At 46.1% G+C, this 21,772-nt stretch overlaps 2 protein-coding genes across 10 annotated transcripts in view; one reads left to right on the forward strand and one right to left on the reverse strand.

Moving 5' to 3' along the window:
• The window catches only part of LOC111248586 (uncharacterized), a 108,103-nt gene that overhangs the window by 46,930 nt on the left and 39,401 nt on the right, over positions 1–21,772 (reverse strand). The window contains exons 4-6 of one of the 9 annotated variants that reach the window (XR_015327265.1): positions 7,285–17,259; positions 7,058–7,152; positions 3,415–5,875 (exon numbers count right to left, since the gene is read on the reverse strand). The exons of 5 other annotated variants lie outside the window; for them this stretch is intronic. Coding sequence is in view for 1 of the 4 variants with exons in the window: in XM_086988287.1 (XP_086844413.1) it covers positions 5,653–5,875; positions 7,058–7,152 (318 nt within the window). In the remaining 3 variants the exon portion in view is untranslated. Of the gene's footprint in view, positions 1–3,414; positions 5,876–7,057; positions 17,260–21,772 lie in introns of those variants that run through there. 3 more of the 9 variants (XR_015327259.1, XM_086988287.1, XR_002672606.2) reach the window with 3 other exon arrangements.
• Positions 5,872–21,772, forward strand: part of LOC111248584 (phosphatidylinositol 3-kinase regulatory subunit alpha-like) — a 104,091-nt gene continuing 88,190 nt past the window's right edge. The window contains exon 1 of the mRNA XM_022801145.2: positions 5,872–6,965. The gene's annotated coding sequence lies outside the window, so the exon portion shown is untranslated. The remainder of the gene's footprint in view (positions 6,966–21,772) is intronic.

Below are 21,772 nucleotides of genomic sequence, written 5' to 3' on the forward strand. Positions count from 1 at the left end.
GCCCACCGGCAGCCTGGCTATGTACATTAGCCCCACATATACAATGCGCTAGCGATTAGCAGCAGGTCAGCATTCAGCTAAAACAAGCTGTTCTGCGTATTGCTGAAACAACTAGCGTCATTTGTTATGGCTTTCCTTTGAGGTTGTACGGATGGCAGCGGACTGATGATGGCTTGTTCGTCACTAGTCCGACAACCACGGCTGTTACTATACCATCGCCATTGCCACATATAATTCTATAGGCCATTAGCAGCAATATTACAGTGCTAACGCACAGGGAAATGGAGTCGGTCCTCTTGTCCTTTTACTCGTTTATACGTCGTATCGTGGGGCGTCGCTCGATTATACCGACGCTGAACGCGTCACGGACGCCTGAAAGGGTGCGCGCTCGCGATAACACGCCGGGAATGACAGTGTCGGTAATGGCTGGCGTGGTTGCGACGCAAAAAAAGAATATGTATGTATTCTTTTATTAAAAAGATGAACAACAATACACACAGAGCATAACAGAATTCTTCAGCAGATCAACGACGGCAGCGGTGGAAGCACGAGCCGCAGATCTGCCCATCTGTAGCGGCTGCGCGTTTTCGGCCACCGCATGCAGAACGCTTGCTGGTGACGGTGCTGCTCGCGACCCGTGTCGATGTATATACGTGTGTTAGTGTTATTAGAACGAATAAATAAATTACAAATTGCTTAAATATTGAATGTGTTTTATTAAGAGAAACGGGCCTGTAAGTTTTGTTATATGACGTCCTTCGTTTCGCTTGCCGATGGACCGCCTGACCAACGGTGGCTAGCCAGCCACCGGCTGATCTCTGCGCATAGTGTTATGAAGTTAGCAGCACGAGCCGCTGCACTCTGCTTCTGGAGCCGGGCACCACATATCTGGGAAACACTCGACGACGATCACAGCGGGGTAGACAACTCGAGAAAGAATTCAACGTTCACCAGCCTTGCTACACGTAATTCTGTCAGCTACGTATTTTTTCTTCTTTTGTAGTTTTAATCATATGTAATATTTTTCGTGTATGCTAGTCGGTTTGTTATTTCGATAGCGGTAACGGCAATGCTAAATATACGGGGGAAAAAACACGTCTAGGGTAAGAAATGAATTAAAGAAAGCCGCATGGATTAATAAAGGTATCGGAAGGAGAAGCTCGGTAGTCTTGTGATAGACCAATGTCGAGCAGAGCAAGCCATAAAAAGTGTATCTGGTAGAAAGGGTATTGATGTTTAGAAAGCTGACCGCTTCAGCGATCTGAACCTTTCTACGGAATATGAGGTAATTCGTAACGTATCACAACTTAAGTAATCCTTGCGTCAGGGCCGTCAGCTTTTACATCACACGCAAGCGAATATTTACCGGCCATTTATCTAACCAAATAGGTCTCGATAGCTCGAATGCCAGGTAAGCGTATCTACCTAGTGCGCCTTCGAGCATAGTTCCCAACGCGATAGATAACTACGTTAGCACTGCGTATTTAGTAGTTCCTATCTAATTGGTTTTAGTGAAATATTCCATAGCTGAATGATCACAAGACTCGAATTAAGCTTATTGCATGTTCATATACGTTGCCGTAAAAATGATTTTCCGATTCCAGGTTCGGTTTTTATTTTCATTTTGAAAGATAACGGCTAGCTTCCATAATAGTTTGATAGTATTTTAATGAATTCGTTGGCCCCAACCTATTTAGCTATCAAAATTCCGACTTTTACAATGAGTCAATATGTGCATATTGTACATAGCTATGTACATCAAACAATATATTATTCCCAGAGGACTCCTGAGGCGGCATGGTCTAGGTGGCTAATGTGCGTCTCTGAGTGCATTGTCATGATCATCATGAAGATGGGGCCATCTTTGGTTTATGTTTTAGCGTAGGCAATCTGTTGCCATGGGACATAGTTACCATGCCGTTCTGTAAGTCTGTTGGAGAAAGATCAGGTAAACCTAGCAAGACCCTTCAGGCTAGACCTTCTAGTGACAGCAGACCCTTGGCTGAGGTGACGACTTCATGGAGTCCACACGGTAGTAACGCCAAAACAAAACAACAAGAAAAGCACTTGTCTAACGCTGATCTACCTCTTCCTCATCTGGTAAATGAATGTTACGGCCCCAATGCGTTTCGCACAGCCTAGAAAGTAGTCAGGAGTTGCGTCTGAAATTGGGCTATGATTCAATTCGATGTTAAGAACGCCTTTGAAAAAAAAATTGTAGAACCTGTTCTTTACTTCGAACTCGATTCTTTATTAGTGGTTACATTATCGAGTAGAGCAAAATATCAAATAGGATCTACCACCTCTTATCTTCGTCAATGTGGAACAAATGGGTCGGACCAAAGCCATGGTCAATAGTCCAAATTTACATAAAACCGCTTGAAGTTCATAACGCGAGGACTTAACACCTGTAGCTATATTTTAATATAATAGCAATGTACAAGTAAAATTTACACCTATCTCTATAAGACATTTTATTTTGTTAGGGGAATAATTAATCTGGTCGTTTCTACACGACTATACCAATTTTTCTAAGTGAAGTTACAGATTGGCCAGCACACTTTAAGTACACAAGTTTGAGCAAATTCTCAGCCTGCGAATAAATTATGCTATGCTTACTATGTACGATCAGACCACTAAGATCACTAACGTAAATAATTCTAATAAAGAATGCTATCGTAAAGGTAGCTAAGTTCTTTAGAACACGCATAGAATTACGGCAATAAAATAACTTAATACGTCTTGATGACATTACTGTAACAAAGCTCGTAAATGCCTTTGGAATCCGTGGCTGATCAAGTTGTAGAAGTCCCTTCTGAATTGGATACTCAGTGTAGATATTAGTTAGCCTCTTCGTAAAATTGATTCTGCTGTGGTTCGCTTTACCTAACTTACAGTATATTTAGAGCACATAAGAAGTAAACTTTCTCAAACTTTCACATAGTTATCTTGTAACTTTACCGCTACCTACTATCTTCACCTTGTAACTAACTCTATTAGCAAATGTTCATCACTTTTTTTTTATGTCGAAATTTTGGATTTTCTTGTGACACTGAAGACAAGGCATATAGCTTCATACTCTCTAATGATATCCTTCAGAATTGTGATTAAATTAATTAATTATTATTAACTAATTGATTAATGATAAGAAGGCATTGTTCCCGATTGGCGGCATCCTAGATAAAGAAAGATTCGTCCACTTTGAAAAGAAAGCTATTTTTCAATAGATAGCCTACTGACTTGACTTCGAACCTTGACAATGAATTTAGTGAGCCTATTAATCAATTAATTAAAATTTTATTTTGTGACACAGCCTATAGCTATTTTTTTTTATCTACAATCCTTGTTTAAATGTGAAAACACAATTCTTTCTTAACAGATTAAGTTTTGTGTGCTACAAAGAAAAACAAAGCCTGACCCAATATTAGTCGCTTTATTTAATAAATGCCGTTACTAAAGCCTAGCATCGTCCTAGACTTACAGTCAATGATCGTTGAATACCTATTGATGTCGTCTGTACCCTCCATATAGCTGGGTCCTCAACGACGTTAAGGTCTCGCCGTATTAACGACAGATCAATTTAAGCAACGAGATAGAATACAGGGGGTCTGATTATATGTAGGCGTCTTCGTTGAGTGTCAAGCAGCGCATAGAGAAAGGAGGACGCCATAGATACAGTTCATTTGTGGCTGGTAGTTCTTGCGAAACACATTTTCCCTTACGTTTTGAAACTTAACTTTGCCCTTTGTATCGCCGCCTGCTTGGAGAGATAGGCACTAAAGAGTTGATGGGAAAGGGGCTTTAAGTAGAGACCGAGGCAAAACGATAAGAGCCTTGTCCCATCAGTGTCAGGAAGGGTTGGTTCAGTGGAACAACTCGATCACAAAATGATTCGCTGCGATTTTCTACTTGCATCACTACAACATACAATAGCTATTAGTCTGTTCTGGGTTGATGGTAACCTGCCCAAGCTATTTACGTTATCGCGCTGACAACGAAGGAGGCAGTATCCTTAAAACTGGCATCGTGCTGCTTGTCGAAAAAAAAAAACGCTAATCAAATTGCTCAGTAATTGTAATGAGTTCTCCTGCCTGCGCAAACAACAGAGTCGCATGTTTTCATTTAATCCGCTAATAGAAAGAAGAGTTGGAGCTATCCACACTACTGGGCTGACATGATCCTCCGGGTTCCCGGGGTAGGAAAATAAGTTGCCCAGTAACAACCTACTGTCCCTTCTTTTGGACTCAACCTAAAAGTCTGTTGCATTTGTATGAGATGAACGGTCACCTCAGAATGAATCGGTCTAATGAACCTCAGTCTGCCGTTACGCAACATTGTATCGATCGCTGAGCGACGTGCAGTTGTCGTTTAATCTTACCCATCGTTTTGACGGTAATGGTCTTTCCACAGCAGCAAACAACGCTGTTGGTAACGCCAGTTCGGAAGCGATCTGCGTGCGACCAGCTTCGGCGTGCGGCTGCCCTGTTTTCTGTTGTTTCTGCTGCACCGGGTGGTCGCAACGGCGGTTAGCAACTCGTCTGGCCTTGGACCTTGAGGTTCAGGCTTCCTTGTGCTCGTTGCCTTTGTAATAACTGCTGCTGCTGCTGCTCGTGGCAACGGCCTTGCGTCCATCGCCGGCCGCGCAGTCGCCGGCGCGAGTTTACCTCGCGGCTGTGGCTCGCGACGGCCACAGCAGCGGTGGCCGGCACTGCTGCTGACGATGATGCTGATGGTGGCTAGCTGACGGCGAGGAGAGAGGACCGGGGCCCTGCTGCTGTTGGGAGAGGGTGGCAGCCAGCACGGGGTGCGCATGCTCCCGACTAGTGGCCTTGGCGGCCGGAGCAGGCGCCAGCAGTAGCGCCGCGGCACCCTCGGCGGTAAGGCGAAAGCAAGCGCGCTGCCAGCCTCTAGCAATACTACAGGGCTCCCGCATGGAGGTGTGCGCCCCTAGTTTGTCGACTTGCAGTTTGTCGTCGCTGTCGCCGTCGTTTGTTTGCCATTGTCACCGTTAGCCCAGCACTAGTACTAGCAGTTGAATCACCACTACATAGAAGTGCCCCGTGCGTGCCACCAGGGACGCCAATGTAGGCTGTGTGCGTACTCTTAGGATATTCCAATCAGCATCCACACATACACACTCACTCACTCACTCACTCAGTAATTCGTTCATCCATATTCGCTTTTCACACACAAACATAAAACACAACACGGTTATGCGTTACTCACGATGCTAGCAAACTGAACAATCTACTGACGTACCCATCAGCTGCCAGGCATTTGGCTATATCAGCTATATTACTAGTATCACATCACGCAAAAACAGCAGTGACTCACAAAGCTATAGAGTAGGCGACAAATCGAGTGATAGAAAAACATTGCGGTATAAACAACAGCAACAGGAACGCCACGGTACAAACAGAAATATTTAACGTCGACATTGCTGCTGCCGCCGCTGCCGTCGCCGTCGCCGCTGCCGCCGCTGCTACTCGTACCGCTACAGAAATAGACCGCTGGCCAGAATTCAAAACTCCGATAGTGTTTATCAACAGTGTCACGTCAGAATGGTTTCGTTGGCAGTTGACTGAGATGGATTAAGGTCCGGGATCGTGTGACAGTGTGATATGTCCAAGCTGTTTTCCGCCTTCCCAGAACTTAACTGTACTTTTGCTCGGCGGAATTTGGCGACAGCGGCGGCTGTTCTTGCTGTTGTAGAACAAGGGCCGGCGTTACAATCGTTGACTTTTTGTAGTGTTCTCTTTTTCCATAGAGTGTGTGCTTGACAGATACATTGTATGAGAATACGAGGCGCCGTTTCCGGCAACAAGTTGCAGCCATCCCTGCACACCCCACCCGACACCCACAGGCAGACGCAGACCTGCGAACGAAAAGTAGATCGAAGAACGCCAGTCATTAAATATGCATATATAGTATAAAGTATAGAATACGTGAATGTTGGTCATACACGTTGGTTTATACGATCGACGACCACAACCCCGTAGCAAAACTACAATATCCCTCCCAGTCCATACGACAGCAGGCATGTAACAAACAGTAACGCTCAGAACATCAATAGCGTTCAACAGTATACGACTTCAATTGAACTCACCCGGCACACGCTCCCAGGGCTACTCCTATAACAACAGTAGCAACGATAACAACAATTAATATTGACATGACGGCCGGTAGTGTATACAATGATATATTTGTATAGCATTTGTTGGATTGTGAATTTACGTGATTGCTTACTGCATTGGCGGTGGCGGTGGCGGTGGTGATGGCGCGGTAGGCGAGAAATAATATCGAACAAGGCAAAGAGAAACAGACGAAGCAGGCGCTAGCGAAGGTAACTTGGCAATCAAATCATACGTAATGGTACTCAATTTCGGTCGACGTTGTACAATGAAACGAAAAACGCGCGCGCTTTCGGCTAAATGATTAAATACTAAAGAAGAGGAGGTTACGAGCAAAATCGACAATGGAAATGTTCTGCACGAAGCCTTCGACGACAAAACAATTTATACGAAAAGAGACAACCAGGGCTGGTTATCACTAAATGCGTCTACAATTGCAACGGTTACTCACATAGTGTTCTCCCGTGTCGGAAGGTTTGCCGGGCCGACGAAATTTGTCAACGACGACGTCGTCGTCGTCACTGTTGTGGCTGTTATTGTTATTTTGCCTGCAAGCAGCTTGTGTTCATCTAACGTAGGTTCTTCAAATTGGACGAAAACGTAAGAAGGGCTCGTAGCGACGACGCCCCCACCGCCGCGCCGTAACCGACCGCCAAGGACGAATAAACAATTGCAATTACGGCAGCCCCCCTCATCTCAAAACTCTAGTAATTACAAGCAAAACATCCATCAAAAGCTAGTACAAAGTCTACTACTATTGTTACTGCCAACAGACTCGGATCTCTCTACTAGTTGACCCAGAAAATCTTCAGTATGCATCTGTGAACCAATCAGGTAAGGGCACCGTAAGCTCAATAGTTATTACGACTGATTTTTAATAGTAAATACTCTCAGGTATGTATGCTCAATAGCAGTCATTAAATTACCTTATCCATTTAGCCAGTGTTTTTGTCGCAGGGATAAAAATCAGCAAAAATTCCCGCGAAGCTCTTTGATTTTTCTCGGTCTCGGAAGGTACACTCTGAAAGACGCCGTCGAAGTTTTCGGTAACAATTGTTATCTACGAGCTTATCTGTTTACGAGTGCTCGATGGACCTGCACATACACATCTATATATATATATATATATATATATATATATATATATATATACATATGTATATCGACGTAGTGTAAATAGTCTCCACGAACAGCGTATTACGATCACTTGCTGTTGAATCCATGAGCGTTTCTCATCGTCGCCATTATCGTTATCTCAAACGATGCGGCGTCAGGATGAACATCACACAATGCTCGGTTATGTCTCAAATTGGACATTAGAATTAGCACACGCAACTTTTCGCATCCTTCTATCGTTTCAATTGATTGTTTCCTTTGACATTACGTAGCCATCGAAATTTGATAACGAATGATATCGGTCTTGTTCGTAAACTCGCTTTACAAGCCTTCTAAATTCCAATTTTTTTTCTTTAATTTTTGTCGAAATCGAAACCACTCGCCGTAGTTGTACGGCTGTGTGCTGCTACAGCGGCGGTATCAACAGCAGCTGTGACCGTTCAGCTTTGCTGTGCTGTATGTGCTGCGAAGTCGGCGGTGGCGGATGCTGCTGCTGTTGGTGTTCTCTCCTTCTCCGCTGCCGGCCGGCGGCGGCGGCGGCGGCGGCGTCGGCGAAGCTGCTGCCAGCAAATGCTGCGTCAACTGTTGCTACTTTGTGACGGCTGCGAGTCCTGCTCCGGCGGGCGACCTGCCGTATGCCTTTGTGCCGCTGCTGCTGCTGCTAGATCATACAGAGAACGAATCAGCCAGGCAGATTCTGCTCGTTGTTGGTTGCCTGTGGCAGCTCTCAGCAGCATTAGCGGTATCACCGGCTAACAACAACAGCAGAAGTGCCTGCTGGATGGTTGCCAGCATTGGCGCGGTTCGGGAAGCCAAGGAGTCAGTCGGACAGATTCCCAGTTCCAATAGGGTCACTCAGCAGGCTTTTACCGCAAAGGCAGACCATGTCTGCCAGTACAGCGGAAGCAGCTGCAGAGTTGATGGCCAAATACTTAGCAATACGACGACACGAAATACAGAGGAAAGTTCAAGATGATGACGATGATGATGCACACATATACTAGTAGAGCAACATTGTCGGTAGTCGTACTGCTAATAATAATTGTGATAGTTGACGCGGACAGTGAAACGATGCCTATGGCGCCCACCTGTACATTGAGTAGACATTACGACAACGGGGTCTTAACGGCTGGCCGGGACCGAGCTGGGCTTTGTTTAACCCAGCTCGTTAATGCAGCCACCAATAATCACTGACAGACACACTGTGTGAGTATATATGCGGTTATCAAAGAGTCTTAGCTTTTAGGTAGGACATGCTACTGCCATATAGATGCTGATAACGGGAAAACGAGTTACATTTTAACTATTGCTTCGAGGGTTCTGTTAGGTAAATCAATTGCTGTCGATATTCGTATAGCCTAGATCACGTGCTAGGTGTCCAGCTTGTCTTCAGGCCTTCACCAGTAAGCCTGTATGATTAGTATTGTGTTATATGTAAGTATGCGGCCTGATTTGAATTAATGTCGACATTAATAGCAACTAGATGTTTAGACACCGTACTGTGATGGTCGACTTGTTTTCCTTGTCTGACCCTACGTTGGTCACATCAAAAGTTGGCATCTTCAGCCGCCTGGCTGACGCGCGGCCGCCATTGCCATTTGCGTTTACTGACTGAGCATTATTTAGTCGAACCCGAACGTCAGTTGTCTTTCTCTCTGCTGTTTGTAGGCGCCGTTATTTCTAGCGCAGCTGGAGCCCGTACAGATGCGATAGTATAAAGCTATTTAACGTTCAGTAAACCAGCAGTTCGATTAGCCAGTCCCGTCTAAACGCGCACGCATTGCCTTCCACTGATCCATTCAACTAATCCAATTCGAGTTTACCAGCTGAGAAGCGAATCTTATCACCTCACCCACTACTGCCCTTCGAGAGCTGCTCTAAGAGCGGTGCTCTTCAAGCCGCCACTGTTACCGCCATAGACACTGGCCGCTTTCTTACATCAACGGCTCCAACTGTCGCGAGCTTTCGGGCATCAGCATCCCTCTCTTCTGACTCCCCCCGACGGCTTCTACCTAAGCGACCTGTGAGTAGCGAGCGCTTTTAAAAAGTGAGCATTTGTTGACGAGACCCATTCGCTACACTGCCCCTTGATCTTCAGCATGTGAGTACAGAACAGCACACGCAACAGCGTTGAGCGCGTCCGTGCGCGTATACCTTATAGAGCGGGACAGAGCATCTCGCCTATCCTCAAAATAGAGCTCGATAGAATAGAGGACAATTTGGGAGTCATATCTCCCTATCGATGCCGACATGCCTTCACTGGCAGCAGAGTTTTCGATAGATTCGACCCTATCTTGGGCAGTGTCAGGCTTTAGCAACATACGGCAGTCTGTAGTCTAAAAGACCTGACACTTCGATTATGAGGAAACTCTAACTAAGCTACGAATGTCAGCAAGGCCATGCCTGTCTGTCAGTATTCTCTGTGAGGCCGTAGATGGACGCCTATAAATCGAACTTTCAAGTTTTAAATCATCGTCTGCTTATCGACATTTTGACAGTTGTCTTCCTGTTGTTGTATTTTGTGCAATACGCTGGACTCCTTCACAGCGTCATATATGAAAGTGGTCAATGAAGGGACAAAAAAAATATATAGACCGGTAGAAGACAGCGAAAAGCTATGAATTGTTGTGCCTTTATAGACATAAATAAAGGAAAACCTAGCAATAATAACTGGACATCACCGGCTGTGAACATCATATGGAAATAGTTCTGACAAGCACTCATCTATTTTATATACATAGCAATTTAATTCGAAGGAATACACAGACTTTGAGAAATTAGGTTTCTTATAGAGATACGTACATGCTACGAGATTCGTCGACTTTATAGCGACATTATTAGCTAATATGTACATAAAACTAGCCTCATTCGACAAGGTTCAGGTGTTCCTGATGTCGCTGTAGCTGTTTTTACAGTGTTGTCTCCGAGCTCCGTATACATATTTCCATACATGCATACCTTTTAATAGAAAGAGCTCTCCAGCCAAAAATTCTAGCGAAGTTTCTATTTTGGGTTAGATTCCTAGCTTTTTTTGTCCCTGCCTTCATTTCTGTATGCCGTGTTTTCCATTCCTCTACCTCCGACTGTTTCTAAACACACGGGCACACATCGTTATCAGTGCAGCACTTCTATGAAAGGAGCAGATGTTTATCGTCCCGAAAATATGCTTTTTCTCGTATATGCGCCATGATGTGTGTGAATAGTTTCGATCGATACCAGCTAGACGGAAACTAAGTCGGGTCTACATGGCCGAGCGAAGGCTGTCTGTCAAATGATATGTTTCATTTTCATCGTCTTCCCTTTGTAAAAGCCGCTGGACTAGAATACGGCTTTTCTCAGTGAAGCAGTAACTCTTCCCCCCCGCCCGCCTCTCTCTCTATCTAGCTCTCTCGAAAGATAGCGAGAGACTATCTGCTACCAATTTCTTGAGTATTTGTTTTCTGCCTTACTTCAGCGATCTATAAGGACATATCTGTCTGTCGGTCCGTTTAGCGAGACTCTGTCGAGGGATTTGGTTCCTAGTGTCGACGACGTCCATGGGTACCGCTGCCGTCAACGAACCCCTCTTGTCTTGGCTGCCGGTCAAAGTAAAGTTTGCCTTGGCCGATTGAGGATCAGTTCGTCCCTCTTATCGTCTACACTGCCTTTCTTCTATCTTCTGTTTCATTGAAAAGCTGCTAGCATTAGGGAAGGACAAGGGCGATGTAACGAGCAGCAGCAAAGGCAGTCTAGCTAGTAGTGGCCGCACTGTAGATCTGTCTCTGGCCCCCTTCTCGCACCTGCACTCGCTGTCCCGTTCGCCGTTTCTTTGGCCCTAGACTGATTGGTTGGGCTGAGTAGCGGTAATGGCAGGACGGGGCTGTGAGGAAATGGGAAAAGAAGGTGGGCATCTAGCACTCGCCCAGCTTCTCTTTTTCCTTCTCTGCTGTTATTATTACTGCTTGTCAATATACAGACATTGTACATGCTACCGTACGCTAACTGGCCATGAGGCACTGAGATTTCTAGCACCGCCCATGCAGGGGTAGGGTAAAAGCTATGGAACGGGAATGAAGGGCTTTCCAAAGTGCTTAGAAATGGTCACGTTTCAGTGTTCTTTCCCTTGTGCGTTTCTCAAGGTTCGACATATCTTCCACCCGGGCTCAGCACACTTTCTTTAGTTTATTGCCCACACCCCTTGCTGCGGTTACTACCACCATTAACCCGTCCTCCATAGTGGAGGGGCTTTCCTCCATTCCATGATCTGTTGAGTCAGTCGTGCCATATCGTTTCTTCTCACTCATCTGCATTTAAATCTTCACTTATTTGTAGCCTCGCCGGCCTCGCTCTTAGAAGTCCTTCTCTGGCGGTCTCTCCCTAAACTCTGCGCAAGCTAACTGGGTGGCTGTCTGGTCTGTCTTGAATCGCAGAAGAGGTGGCCGGTTTCTCTCTGTTTTGTGTGTGTGTGTGTGTGTGTGTGTGTGTGTTTGTGTGTATGTTTAAAAGATGTTTCTTGTTCTTTGCATTGTATACTTCGCATTGTACAATGAGGTTATGTATAGGTGTGTAACAAAAGGGACAAGTTAGCGGAAAACACTATTTTGTCCGTTCGTGTATTCGTTTCTTCCCTTCGAATCGGAGTTAGTTTTTTTTTTCTGTGTTGCGGCCATTGTTCTCTGAACGGGACAACCTAAGAAATGGCGGCACCAAAATGCCCACAGACTCCCACCTGCCAGGTAGATAGGACTAGATGAGGTCTGCTGTGAACGAGTCGGTAAAAATAGTTCAAACAATGAACGATATATGCACGTGTGCGGGGGAGTAATTGTTATTGATTGTAAATGACAGTTCAGACTGTGGCGTTTAGTTCGAAATGAGATCGCTTAATCCACCGATAGTTGAACAGTTTAGCGCCGTACGCTTCACGGGAACTCAATTTATATACGCCTAATATGTGTTAGCATGAGTTTCTACCATTGCCAATAGTAACTGCAGCATGATAGTCAACATCTAAACGATGCTTCAGTGTTTTGCAGCCGAAAACATGAGCTGGCGTTTGTAGCTCCGTCCAGACTAGTCATACGAGTTTATTACGTACGCGGTCTTCATATACAGTAGACTATTATCCAATGTTGCTCAAACACTGAAGGTAAATGTAACGCACTTTCTTATGCAGAGTTTGGGATTCGACTTGTGAAAGATCGACTGCGTGCTTATCTGGGTTGAGCAGCTCTTCGACAAAATCATCTTCAGTATGCCATCATGTGCCCTTGCAGTGCTTACGATAACGTTATGGAACTAATGCGGCCGACAGGCTCTAAGACTCCAGCTCGTAATCCAACATAAAAATATATCGGACATAATAACGTACACATAAAGCAGTATCGATCGTTGCTGTAACTGTATGGCTCGAACGTCCGTTTGAAAAGTCAAAGAGATTCTTCTTCCCTATACACTTTCGACTTACCAAGCAGTTACGTTCAATGAGTCGGGAAGTGTTACCGACTAACGGACAAACGTGCAGCGCACGTAATCTGTTTGCCGCTTGCGGCCTGCTGCAGGTAGTCGCAGTAGCGTTTCGAGACTATGCAGTGATATTTCGGTACAATGACATTAGTGTCGACATTATTTACCCAAAAGCAATCAGTGGTGCTGAAGAAGCCCATTTTCTCGCTTAACCCACCGTCAACAGCAGCATCTGTGGCACGGCCGCAAACGCCCGCCAATGCTCACAGTAAATGCTCACGTAATTCGCTAGAACGAAATAGAACCCAGTTGCAGTTACCGCCGCGCCTGCTGCCGCTTCTATTTCGTTGTCGCATTCTCTTTGTTTGCGCCTTCATCTCGTCAAACCGATCCTGCACACGCGCTGGCGTCAGTAGTATCTGTGGGCCCGAAGCCGGTGACTGGCAACGAATAAGAAGCTCAAGGGTTCCGTTGTCGACGCAGTAGCAGCAGCAGCAGCAGCAGCGGCGGCAGCAGTAAAAGCAAGTAGGCAACGGCCGTTCATCGATGAAATCTTACTATGTAGCAGCTAATAAACGTGTGGCTAAGACTGCCAGCCCATGGCAGCCGCTTCAGGGCGCAACAACCCGCCACTTCGAGCCAGCATAGGCCAGATAAGGACCGAAGTCGTTCCTGCTCTTCTATTGCTGTCGGTTTTTGTGTACGTATTCCCGTGTGTGTATGTTTGGGTGTGCGTGCGCCTGGGTGTTCGTGTACGCGTACCTCTGTGGATTTTTGTTGGTATTTCGGACTTCTGCTTCCTTCGTTGCTAGGATTACTGCTAGCTTTTACTGCTTTCACGACCGCCCATCGAGGCACTTAGTACTTGTGCCGACTACTAATGCTTTAGCCTTACCGGTGGCGGCGGCAACAGCATCGATGAAGCAGCTATAGCTGAAGCACAAGCTATGGCTACGTCTTTTCCAATGCCATAAGCCAGCGGCTGCGATGATGATGATGATGGCAATAGTGGGCCCCGCCATTACGGCCAACCTTTCCTTTGCGTTCCTTGTTGCTGCAGCGTGCGGTAGTACGATATTCACAGACGCACACTTTGGCCTGGTCGGTCGGTTAATTACTATACATGCAACAAGCAAACATGCAGCAGCAGCAGCAGCAGCAGTGATTTGCAAATCAACGCGTGCACACGTTCTCTTGTAACCCTCACAGACACGCGTGCAAAGCGATGAGAGGAGAACGCGCGACGATTAGTCCACAGACACACAGACAGTATTAGGTATCAGGAGTAAAGGCCGCATTAAGACGCGCTCCTGTGTCTTACCGCACGACGCTTGCTCGCAAGCCCATGGCACTAAGTATTGTAGTACCAGCAGAACCTGCTTCAGCGTAAATTGTGACGTCATGGCGGCAGCAGTCGGTAATATCTGCAGAAACAAGATGACGACAGCGGCGTCATCGAGGAAGAAAACGCGCATAGATGTTAGGTCCCGCAAGGTGCAGCGCGCTGCTTCCGCTAACTGTGGCAGTCGTTACTTGATGATTAGTTTATATGCGTGTGTATGTATGTATTTGAGAGCACGTTTTTTGATTGTCAAGGACTACTGTTAATAGAGAAGGGTAATACGAGAAACATGGGGAACGAATTGCTAGCCGCGCGAACGCTTGAAATACCTGGATCGTACTAATACTAGCCGAACAGCCTGCCCTAGTCTGGCGACAGCTGCCAGAAAGGACAACAATCAACCGATAGGCGATCAACAAAGCAACCGGCTAGAATCATTACCTGCAAGCCAACTGGGTGATTTTGGCTGATATTTGCAAACCGTACCAGTAGATGGATAGCCTAAGAAAGACGTGCAGGTTTCAGGCCATGCAGAATTTCCTATTCCCAGCTATACGTCGCTGTAGCCTACCTGCTATTCATCATTTTAAGGACAATAGCGCTTTCCATAATTTGCGTAGGACTTCTTCCTCGAATCTTCGCATCACGTTACCGTCTATTAAATATACGACGGTCGATAATGACAGGACCGCTGCTGTTGTTTCAATATGGAAGCATATATCTCTTTATATACTAGCAAGAACCAGCAGTGTTGTTGGTGTTATTATTACTGCTGCTGCTGCTGCTTCCGACGTTGGTGTAGTTGTTCATTTCGCATGGTTGTCTGTCTTGTCAATATATCGTTAGTTTGTATTTTTATTTTTCCCCTCTGGGACTCGGTTCCGTCTTCTCTTTTTCACTGATGTCTGTCATTATTCAAAGGATTCTCTAGCTACCTCGTATTATACTGTTCACGGCCACTGTTATTTGACGGCCTTTTCGTCGTCGCTCGCTGTAGCTGCACGTCATTTCATGCCGACGCACTTACCGCTACGAACATAGTACAAGCACGAGCACCGTCTCAGCTGCTACTCATTATTATTTTTACTCTAACACTATTGACAGCTAGGATGACCGTTACTATTACCAGCTACGACTAAGATAGTTCATGGAACTGAGGTGGTAGCGGGACGCTTCAACAGACGAAGTGCCAGAGAAAAGGACCTGATCGGCCTTAGCGTCCATTTATAACTTCGGCTATTTCTGCTGGTAACCAAAAGTCTCTTTTCGACCCATCGTCATCACAATCATTATCACCTTTCAACTGTGCGCTTGTTATATATGGCTTCACTCGGGAGGCATTTGGTGTCCGTTTGCCGCTGCCACTGCTCCTACTGTTGTTCCTCAACCTCGATAACTGCACGAAGGAATGAAGAGTGAAGCTGAGCAGAGATGAAGTCAAAAATAGCTGGTGGCCACTTATTCTCCTTTAGCAGAATTCCTACTAGAAAGCAGAGAATCTTAAGCGAATTAAATGCAGGTGAGAATTTTGATGATGATGGCCTTTGATTTCATTCGTTTACCCTTAATTTCAGAAACTTTTTACAACTAGACGCTTGAAAACGCAGCGACCTTGCACCAGCAGACAAGCCACTGGTCGGGTAGGTAGATCCATGTGAAGTTTGTCAATTGGACAGCAATCATCATTACCTGTTTCTCATATTTTATATGTTTCCTTGTAAGACTGCACATTTGTCCCCTGAGGAAAGATATGTCGAACTTTAGTATAGAGTTTTACATGGAGCTGTGCCGCTATGCAAAGGCCCGATTCCAATGTGAACCAAATCATAATCATGAATGGATCGCTATCTTCGGTAGTATTTCTTTGTCATCGCACTTTATAATGTTTTTGGTATACTTTTATTATGATGTAGCCGAGTCACAGTCCTAGCAGCCGAGTACCTTTACGTAGACCTTCAATTCTACAATAATTTCTTAACAGCAGAAATGTGTGATACCCCACAACGCGTAATCATCCCCGAGTTGACTTTACAGACTCGTCTGTCAGCCGGCCTCGACTGATTCGGTCCTGATTGACTAACTGACTGATGGAAAAATCACACTCTATCTGCGTCTACCAGCGCAGCGGCTCTGTAAACCGCCGCGCTTTCGGCAACTAAAGGAGCGTAGCGATATCCTGGGGTTTCCTATGCGTCTTTTTTATTGACCCGGTAGCAGCAGCAACACTAAAAGTGAACGTAGCTGATGCATCCGCTGAGGGTTTACCAGCTGCCGTCCCGGGTTCGGTTGCGTCCACGGTGGTAGACTCGGCAATAAAACCCAACTTTTTCTAGGAAGTTTTTTCTTCCCGGATTTTTTCGTACGTATTTTCCCTGTCTTGCTAGGTGCAGTTGCCAGACGGCGAGAGAAAAGAAAGGAAAGAGGGGGCCCGCGATGAACACAGGCGGAGAGAGGAGTAGAGTAAACTGGAAAGAAATAGGGTTACTGTGTGCTGTAGCATGGTCCGTATAAGTTGGGTCGGCAGAATTTGAGACTCAACGATGGTAAAAGGGCACTGGTCCCTTGAAGATGGTGTCTTGCCAGGAGGTTTTCTCGCCGAGCCTGTCTCTCTCACGCCTGCATCTGCGCACCTCTCCAGGCGCGCGGAAAAGGTGAAATCGATGTAGCGAGAACAACGCTGAGATATTTAAGAGAGGTGGGGAGTGATGATCGGGGATGCAGAGGTAGGCGTCTACATACGCACACATTGGTTGTGATCGTTAACGGGGCGGCGGCGACGATAGAGAGAGGAATTTTGGACAAAGCACATGGCAGCCCGCCAGCAAATTTCCCCCCAACGAAACCAAGGTTTGGCTTCCTGTGTTAGTCAAGTTAACAGCAAGCAGAGCAATCTCAGCTTGACGTGGTCGAACATACAGTAGACCGTACTTTCCCATTCCGTTCGCGCTGGTCCCTGTCACCCCTTAAGTGTCCACTCGGCAATGACTGCTTTTTCACTCGAGTATTTTCTTGCTTCCTTTTTGTGGCTCGGCTGCTCCTTGAGGGGTCGCAGGGTCCCGGTGATGATGCCTGTGAATTTATTGTTTGACGAGAACCTTTTTCCAACATTACATTCGTTCTTTGACAGTCTACGCTTTCAGCTCAGTGCGGGGCGTCCCCTAATATTTCCTTTCGCGTTGTTTTTGTCCCTTCCATTGACACAGTAAACGGTGCATTCCTCATACGCTATATGAAGGGAAAACGAATCACGAAGACACAACACAGCGCGGTAAAGCATTGAGGTAAATCAAACGGGTGCATGCAACCGCAGGGCAAGCACAATACGCCAATCGTGCGTTTCTATATGAACTCTATTATAATTACTAGTATTAATACTCGTAGTATAATAATAATTAACTAATAGCTAGTGTTAATACTAGCCGTACAATGTATAATACTTTAACGACGGAAAGCACCTGTTCTATTGACTTGCGTGTAATTAAATAACTAAGACCATTATATCGCCTCGCTTGGTATGTCGCCGTGATAGCTGAGCGATTCTACAGGCGTGGCTGTGCGCCCGATATAAGCCGCCGCGCTTGTATCGATCGAACAATGATCACGCTATATTCACAGGACTTTCTTCATTTTAGCTATCGAACGTGCAGCAATAGCAGTCAGAAGTTCGAATCCCTTATATCTAAATATTATACACATCCATAATCTACTCGGGTGCGTATGTACCAATATATATGTATATCTTTGTGCTGAGTGCTATCACGTATGAAGCTCTTGCTTTCTTCATTCCATCAAGATAATGCTGACAATAATATTGTTAACTGGTCTCTAGCGTCGACTAGCCAATATCTGTTCCTTTCATTCTGTTCGTCCGTTGCACATCTTCGAAGGCTGTGTCCTAGCTGACTACCATCGTTGCGCTCCTCGTCGGGAGCTTTACGAACGATTTTATAGCGGCAGCTGAGGTCAATGGACAACAAACGAGTCGATTGCCGCTCGGTCCGTCGCGGGTTAACCAGTCGCCATCATCAACCGGCTACGGCAGATAAATAGCCAGCTCGATATAACGTACAATTGCTATTGCTTGTTATACAATATAGTATGTGACTTTTCTTGTTGTTAACTATTACTAGTACAACAAGCAGCGGCCCGGATAATTGTTGTAGCTATAGTTGTTGATATGCTTGTTTTACCATTCAGCAAAAGGATGGAGTAATGAAAAGGGGGTTGGTGGCATTGCGAAAGGAGGCGCAGCCAGACCAGCTAGTGGCCATGCAGGATAACGTGCAATTCTAGTGAGATTCCCGCCACCTTGCTTTGTCGCCTTTACCATTGACGCTGATATTAGTATAAGCCCCAGGAGCACTGGGAACAGCGACGACATCTGTCGTAGCAGCTAAAACAATCAACGTATGGGCATAGCTTCATCACTATGAGCTCGGCTCGTAGATGGTCCACGCTAACGGCAACAACAGAGAGCAAGTTCAAAGGCGGTCCCGTGACGGTTGCTTTAAATAGCTATTCTATGAGTACCGATGATTTGATGTGTTTTTACGCGATCCTTCTATAGGGCATCGTCAAAATAATCGCTATTGAAATTCTAATTTCTAAATAAATGCTTCTAGAACTGGGGCTAGACCGCTAGATGCTTGTACGAGCATCGCGCTCGTTTCCAATAGCTCGTAAACACGGGCAATCATCGAATCACTACTACTGTGGTAATGTCGTTCTGAAGTTCGTCATGCTACCGATATTTAGTCATGATCAGCTCCGCTTATCCGAGCTCATTGATTCAACTGAATTTGTTTTGTTTGTCGGATGATTGATCAGTTATCAATCCTTCAAAGAGCATACAACTGGAAACAACTATTGCTATTATTACTATTATCACTAATGCTATCGCTACACAATGCCTAGCTCTCCAAGTAGCTAGTTGCCTGTCTGGCTCTTATTGCAGAAGCCTAGTTTCCGCAGGAGATTCGTGTAAGCCTCAGGGCCGTTGCTTCAGCGGATGCTGATACCGCAACTATAGCGTTGATATTTATGCTGCTGATGCTGCTCGGCTGGCCGGCCGGCCGACCGGCTTCGACGACTACGCCAGCAACGCAGAGTCCAACGTCGCAGCAGCTGCCGTCGTGTAGCCGCTACGTCGTTCACTGTTTATCCGTGGTTACAATCTGAGCGATATCACAAGCAACGTCCTTGCGGTCGCCATTCGGTGGCTTGGCTACTTGGTCGGTTCGTAGATTGAAAACCACTAGCTGCAACTCCTTCGTTTGCCTGTCTATGCTATTATGAGGTTATCCGCCATGGCGACCAGCACCGTCGCCACAATAGCCACTGTTACTCGCACGCACTCACAAACTAACGTTCGCACCAGCATCATCAGCAGCACAACAGGCCGGGAGCCGTGCAACCGTTCGAGTGCTCAGGCAAAATTACGCGCGGCCAACGAGGACGGTGGCTGGCCGGACGACTGGCTGACTAGGCCACTAACGGCTATGTCGTGCCTTACGAGTTATGGGAAAGCTGTAAATACGACAAGCGGCTAAGCGGTAAAACGAGTGTAGGCGTCGAGTACGCAGCCAACAAATCAGTCAGACGCCATACGAATGGGGGTGATAGAGGCATGCGTAAAAAGACGTACGGATAAACAGGGAATCAGGCAAACAGGCCGCCTGCTTGTTTGCTGCGCGGTTGGATGAGTGACCAGCATGAGCATGAGCATCAGGAGCCGTAGAAGTACCACAGTTAGACTAACTGCATCCGAAGCGATAACGCTTACAACAAGGAGCTTATGGTAACTGTCAGACGAATGAACGAGCGACAGCCATCGTCCGCTATATCAGTCTACGGGGATTATAGCAATGACAGTTATGATGACTAAGGGACGAAGCAGAGATGACGGGCGACGAAAAACCAGTTTGCGGCTGCTACTACTGCGCCATCGACTACGAAGTAGCAGCTAGCCAGTGAATAACCTAACTGGAACCCAGACAGGCAGGCAGGCAGACCCTGCATACGTTCGACCATTGAAGATCGACAGGCTGTAACTGCTACCTGTGCTATGGCCTTCAATGGCGTCGCTGATGGCAGTCAGTCGATGCTAATGAATGGACCGGCTAGCCATCCTGTTGCTTTTCATTCTAGCCTAGAGAGAACATTGCACCTTTCTACAGAAAATAGCAGCAGTGGCAGAAACGGCAAGCTATAGTCAGCAGCAGCAGTAGTCGCATCTGAAAGCATAAGGTTACGTGTTTCTAAGAGAAAACGCTCCAGAGTGAGATAGCTGGCCGAAGGACGTACGGGCTATAGAAAGATGAAACGACGAGAAAAAGGAGATATCTTGAAGACGTTTCGTGGTGACCTCGCGTCTCGACCGGGATTTAAGTGGTATAAGAACGCGGTCACTTTTGCTGCACCGTACCATATTATACAATAGTTTGATCAGTAGTTTTAGCCCCATGTGTTTGTATACATAAGAAGGGCGTGACGTTCTCGCTAACAGCTAGTCGCGACCAGCCCGCGAAAACAAAAGAGCACTGTCCTAGGTCTATTTTGATGGTCAGCATCCCATGCCGCAACAAAAATATCCTAGCAGGTTGGAACTGCTTTGACGGCATGCACCGTAGATGTGCGTGGTTGTATGCATCTAAAACTGTTAGGTGATCTTCTGGCCGAAAAAACGCAAACGTTGCTGATTATAATTTTTGATGATTATAGTTTAGTTATGCTTGTTGGCATTTGAAAATGGCCGGCTATCTACGATCAATTCTATACCGGCTCAAGTACATTACCTCGTTTAGTCTTTTTACCGCGAAGCATTACTAAACAGTTTCTGTTCGGACAGTGGGGTAAACGAAAGGTGGCATGCGAACAACTTCCCACGCAGCAGCTGGGGAGAGACACAGACAAAGATACAATGATAATCTCTCGTTCGGTAATTCGAATAATAATATTATTACTACTATTATACCAGGCTGGGTTGGATTAACTGGGTGCGTGCTGTACGGTCACTGTGAGTATGTGGATGTGTGGGGAGCGACAAGTTACGTGCACTCCGTTTCTTGCTTTGCGTGTCTAGCACGTTCTCTCGTACACATATAGATACCCGCACTTTTTTTTGTGCCACCAGGTGCTCCTATAGTTGGTTAGCCTAGCAGCCCATCCGCGTTTGTTTGCCTTCATTGGACGCGCCGTCTGTTCGCCGGCTAGATAGTAACCTGGCACGAAAACCAAGACGATTTAAGTAGCTAAACAAGTTGTAACAGTAATGATTCTGCTATTACGCTGCTTTTACCCATGACCGAAAAGCGACTTCACTCTCCCTCCATCGAAAGAGCTCCCTCGTTTGCTGTTGATTCGTTCGTGCGGCGGACCTTTAGCTTGGCTTGTTCTGCCTTCATCCTAGTAGACTTGTAAACCGAAGCGAAGCAAGCACTATTTGAGGAGTCGACATTTACCCCCCGCTCAGGCCGATCGGCCGGCCTGCTGAGCAGGCCAGCCGTTTGCCACTCTTGACTGTTTGCTGAATTGCAGCAACATCGCGCACTCAGGCTCGTGAAATCGTGGCCTATTAATCCAAATTGAGACACTTCAGCGTAGTGCCGTTGCACTAACTAAGAATAGCTATGTACCGAGCAGAATGTTTCCCAAAATATGATGGTCGTCTATTTTGCTAGATTGTTTTTCCACCAAGTTACATAAACCTCATTTACGTTTAAAAAAAAACAAAAAAAAA

Source organism: Varroa destructor, unplaced genomic scaffold (genome assembly GCF_002443255.2).
Source record: "Varroa destructor unplaced genomic scaffold, Vdes_3.0 BEIS01000004.1, whole genome shotgun sequence".
Taxonomy (NCBI): domain Eukaryota; kingdom Metazoa; phylum Arthropoda; class Arachnida; order Mesostigmata; family Varroidae; genus Varroa; species Varroa destructor.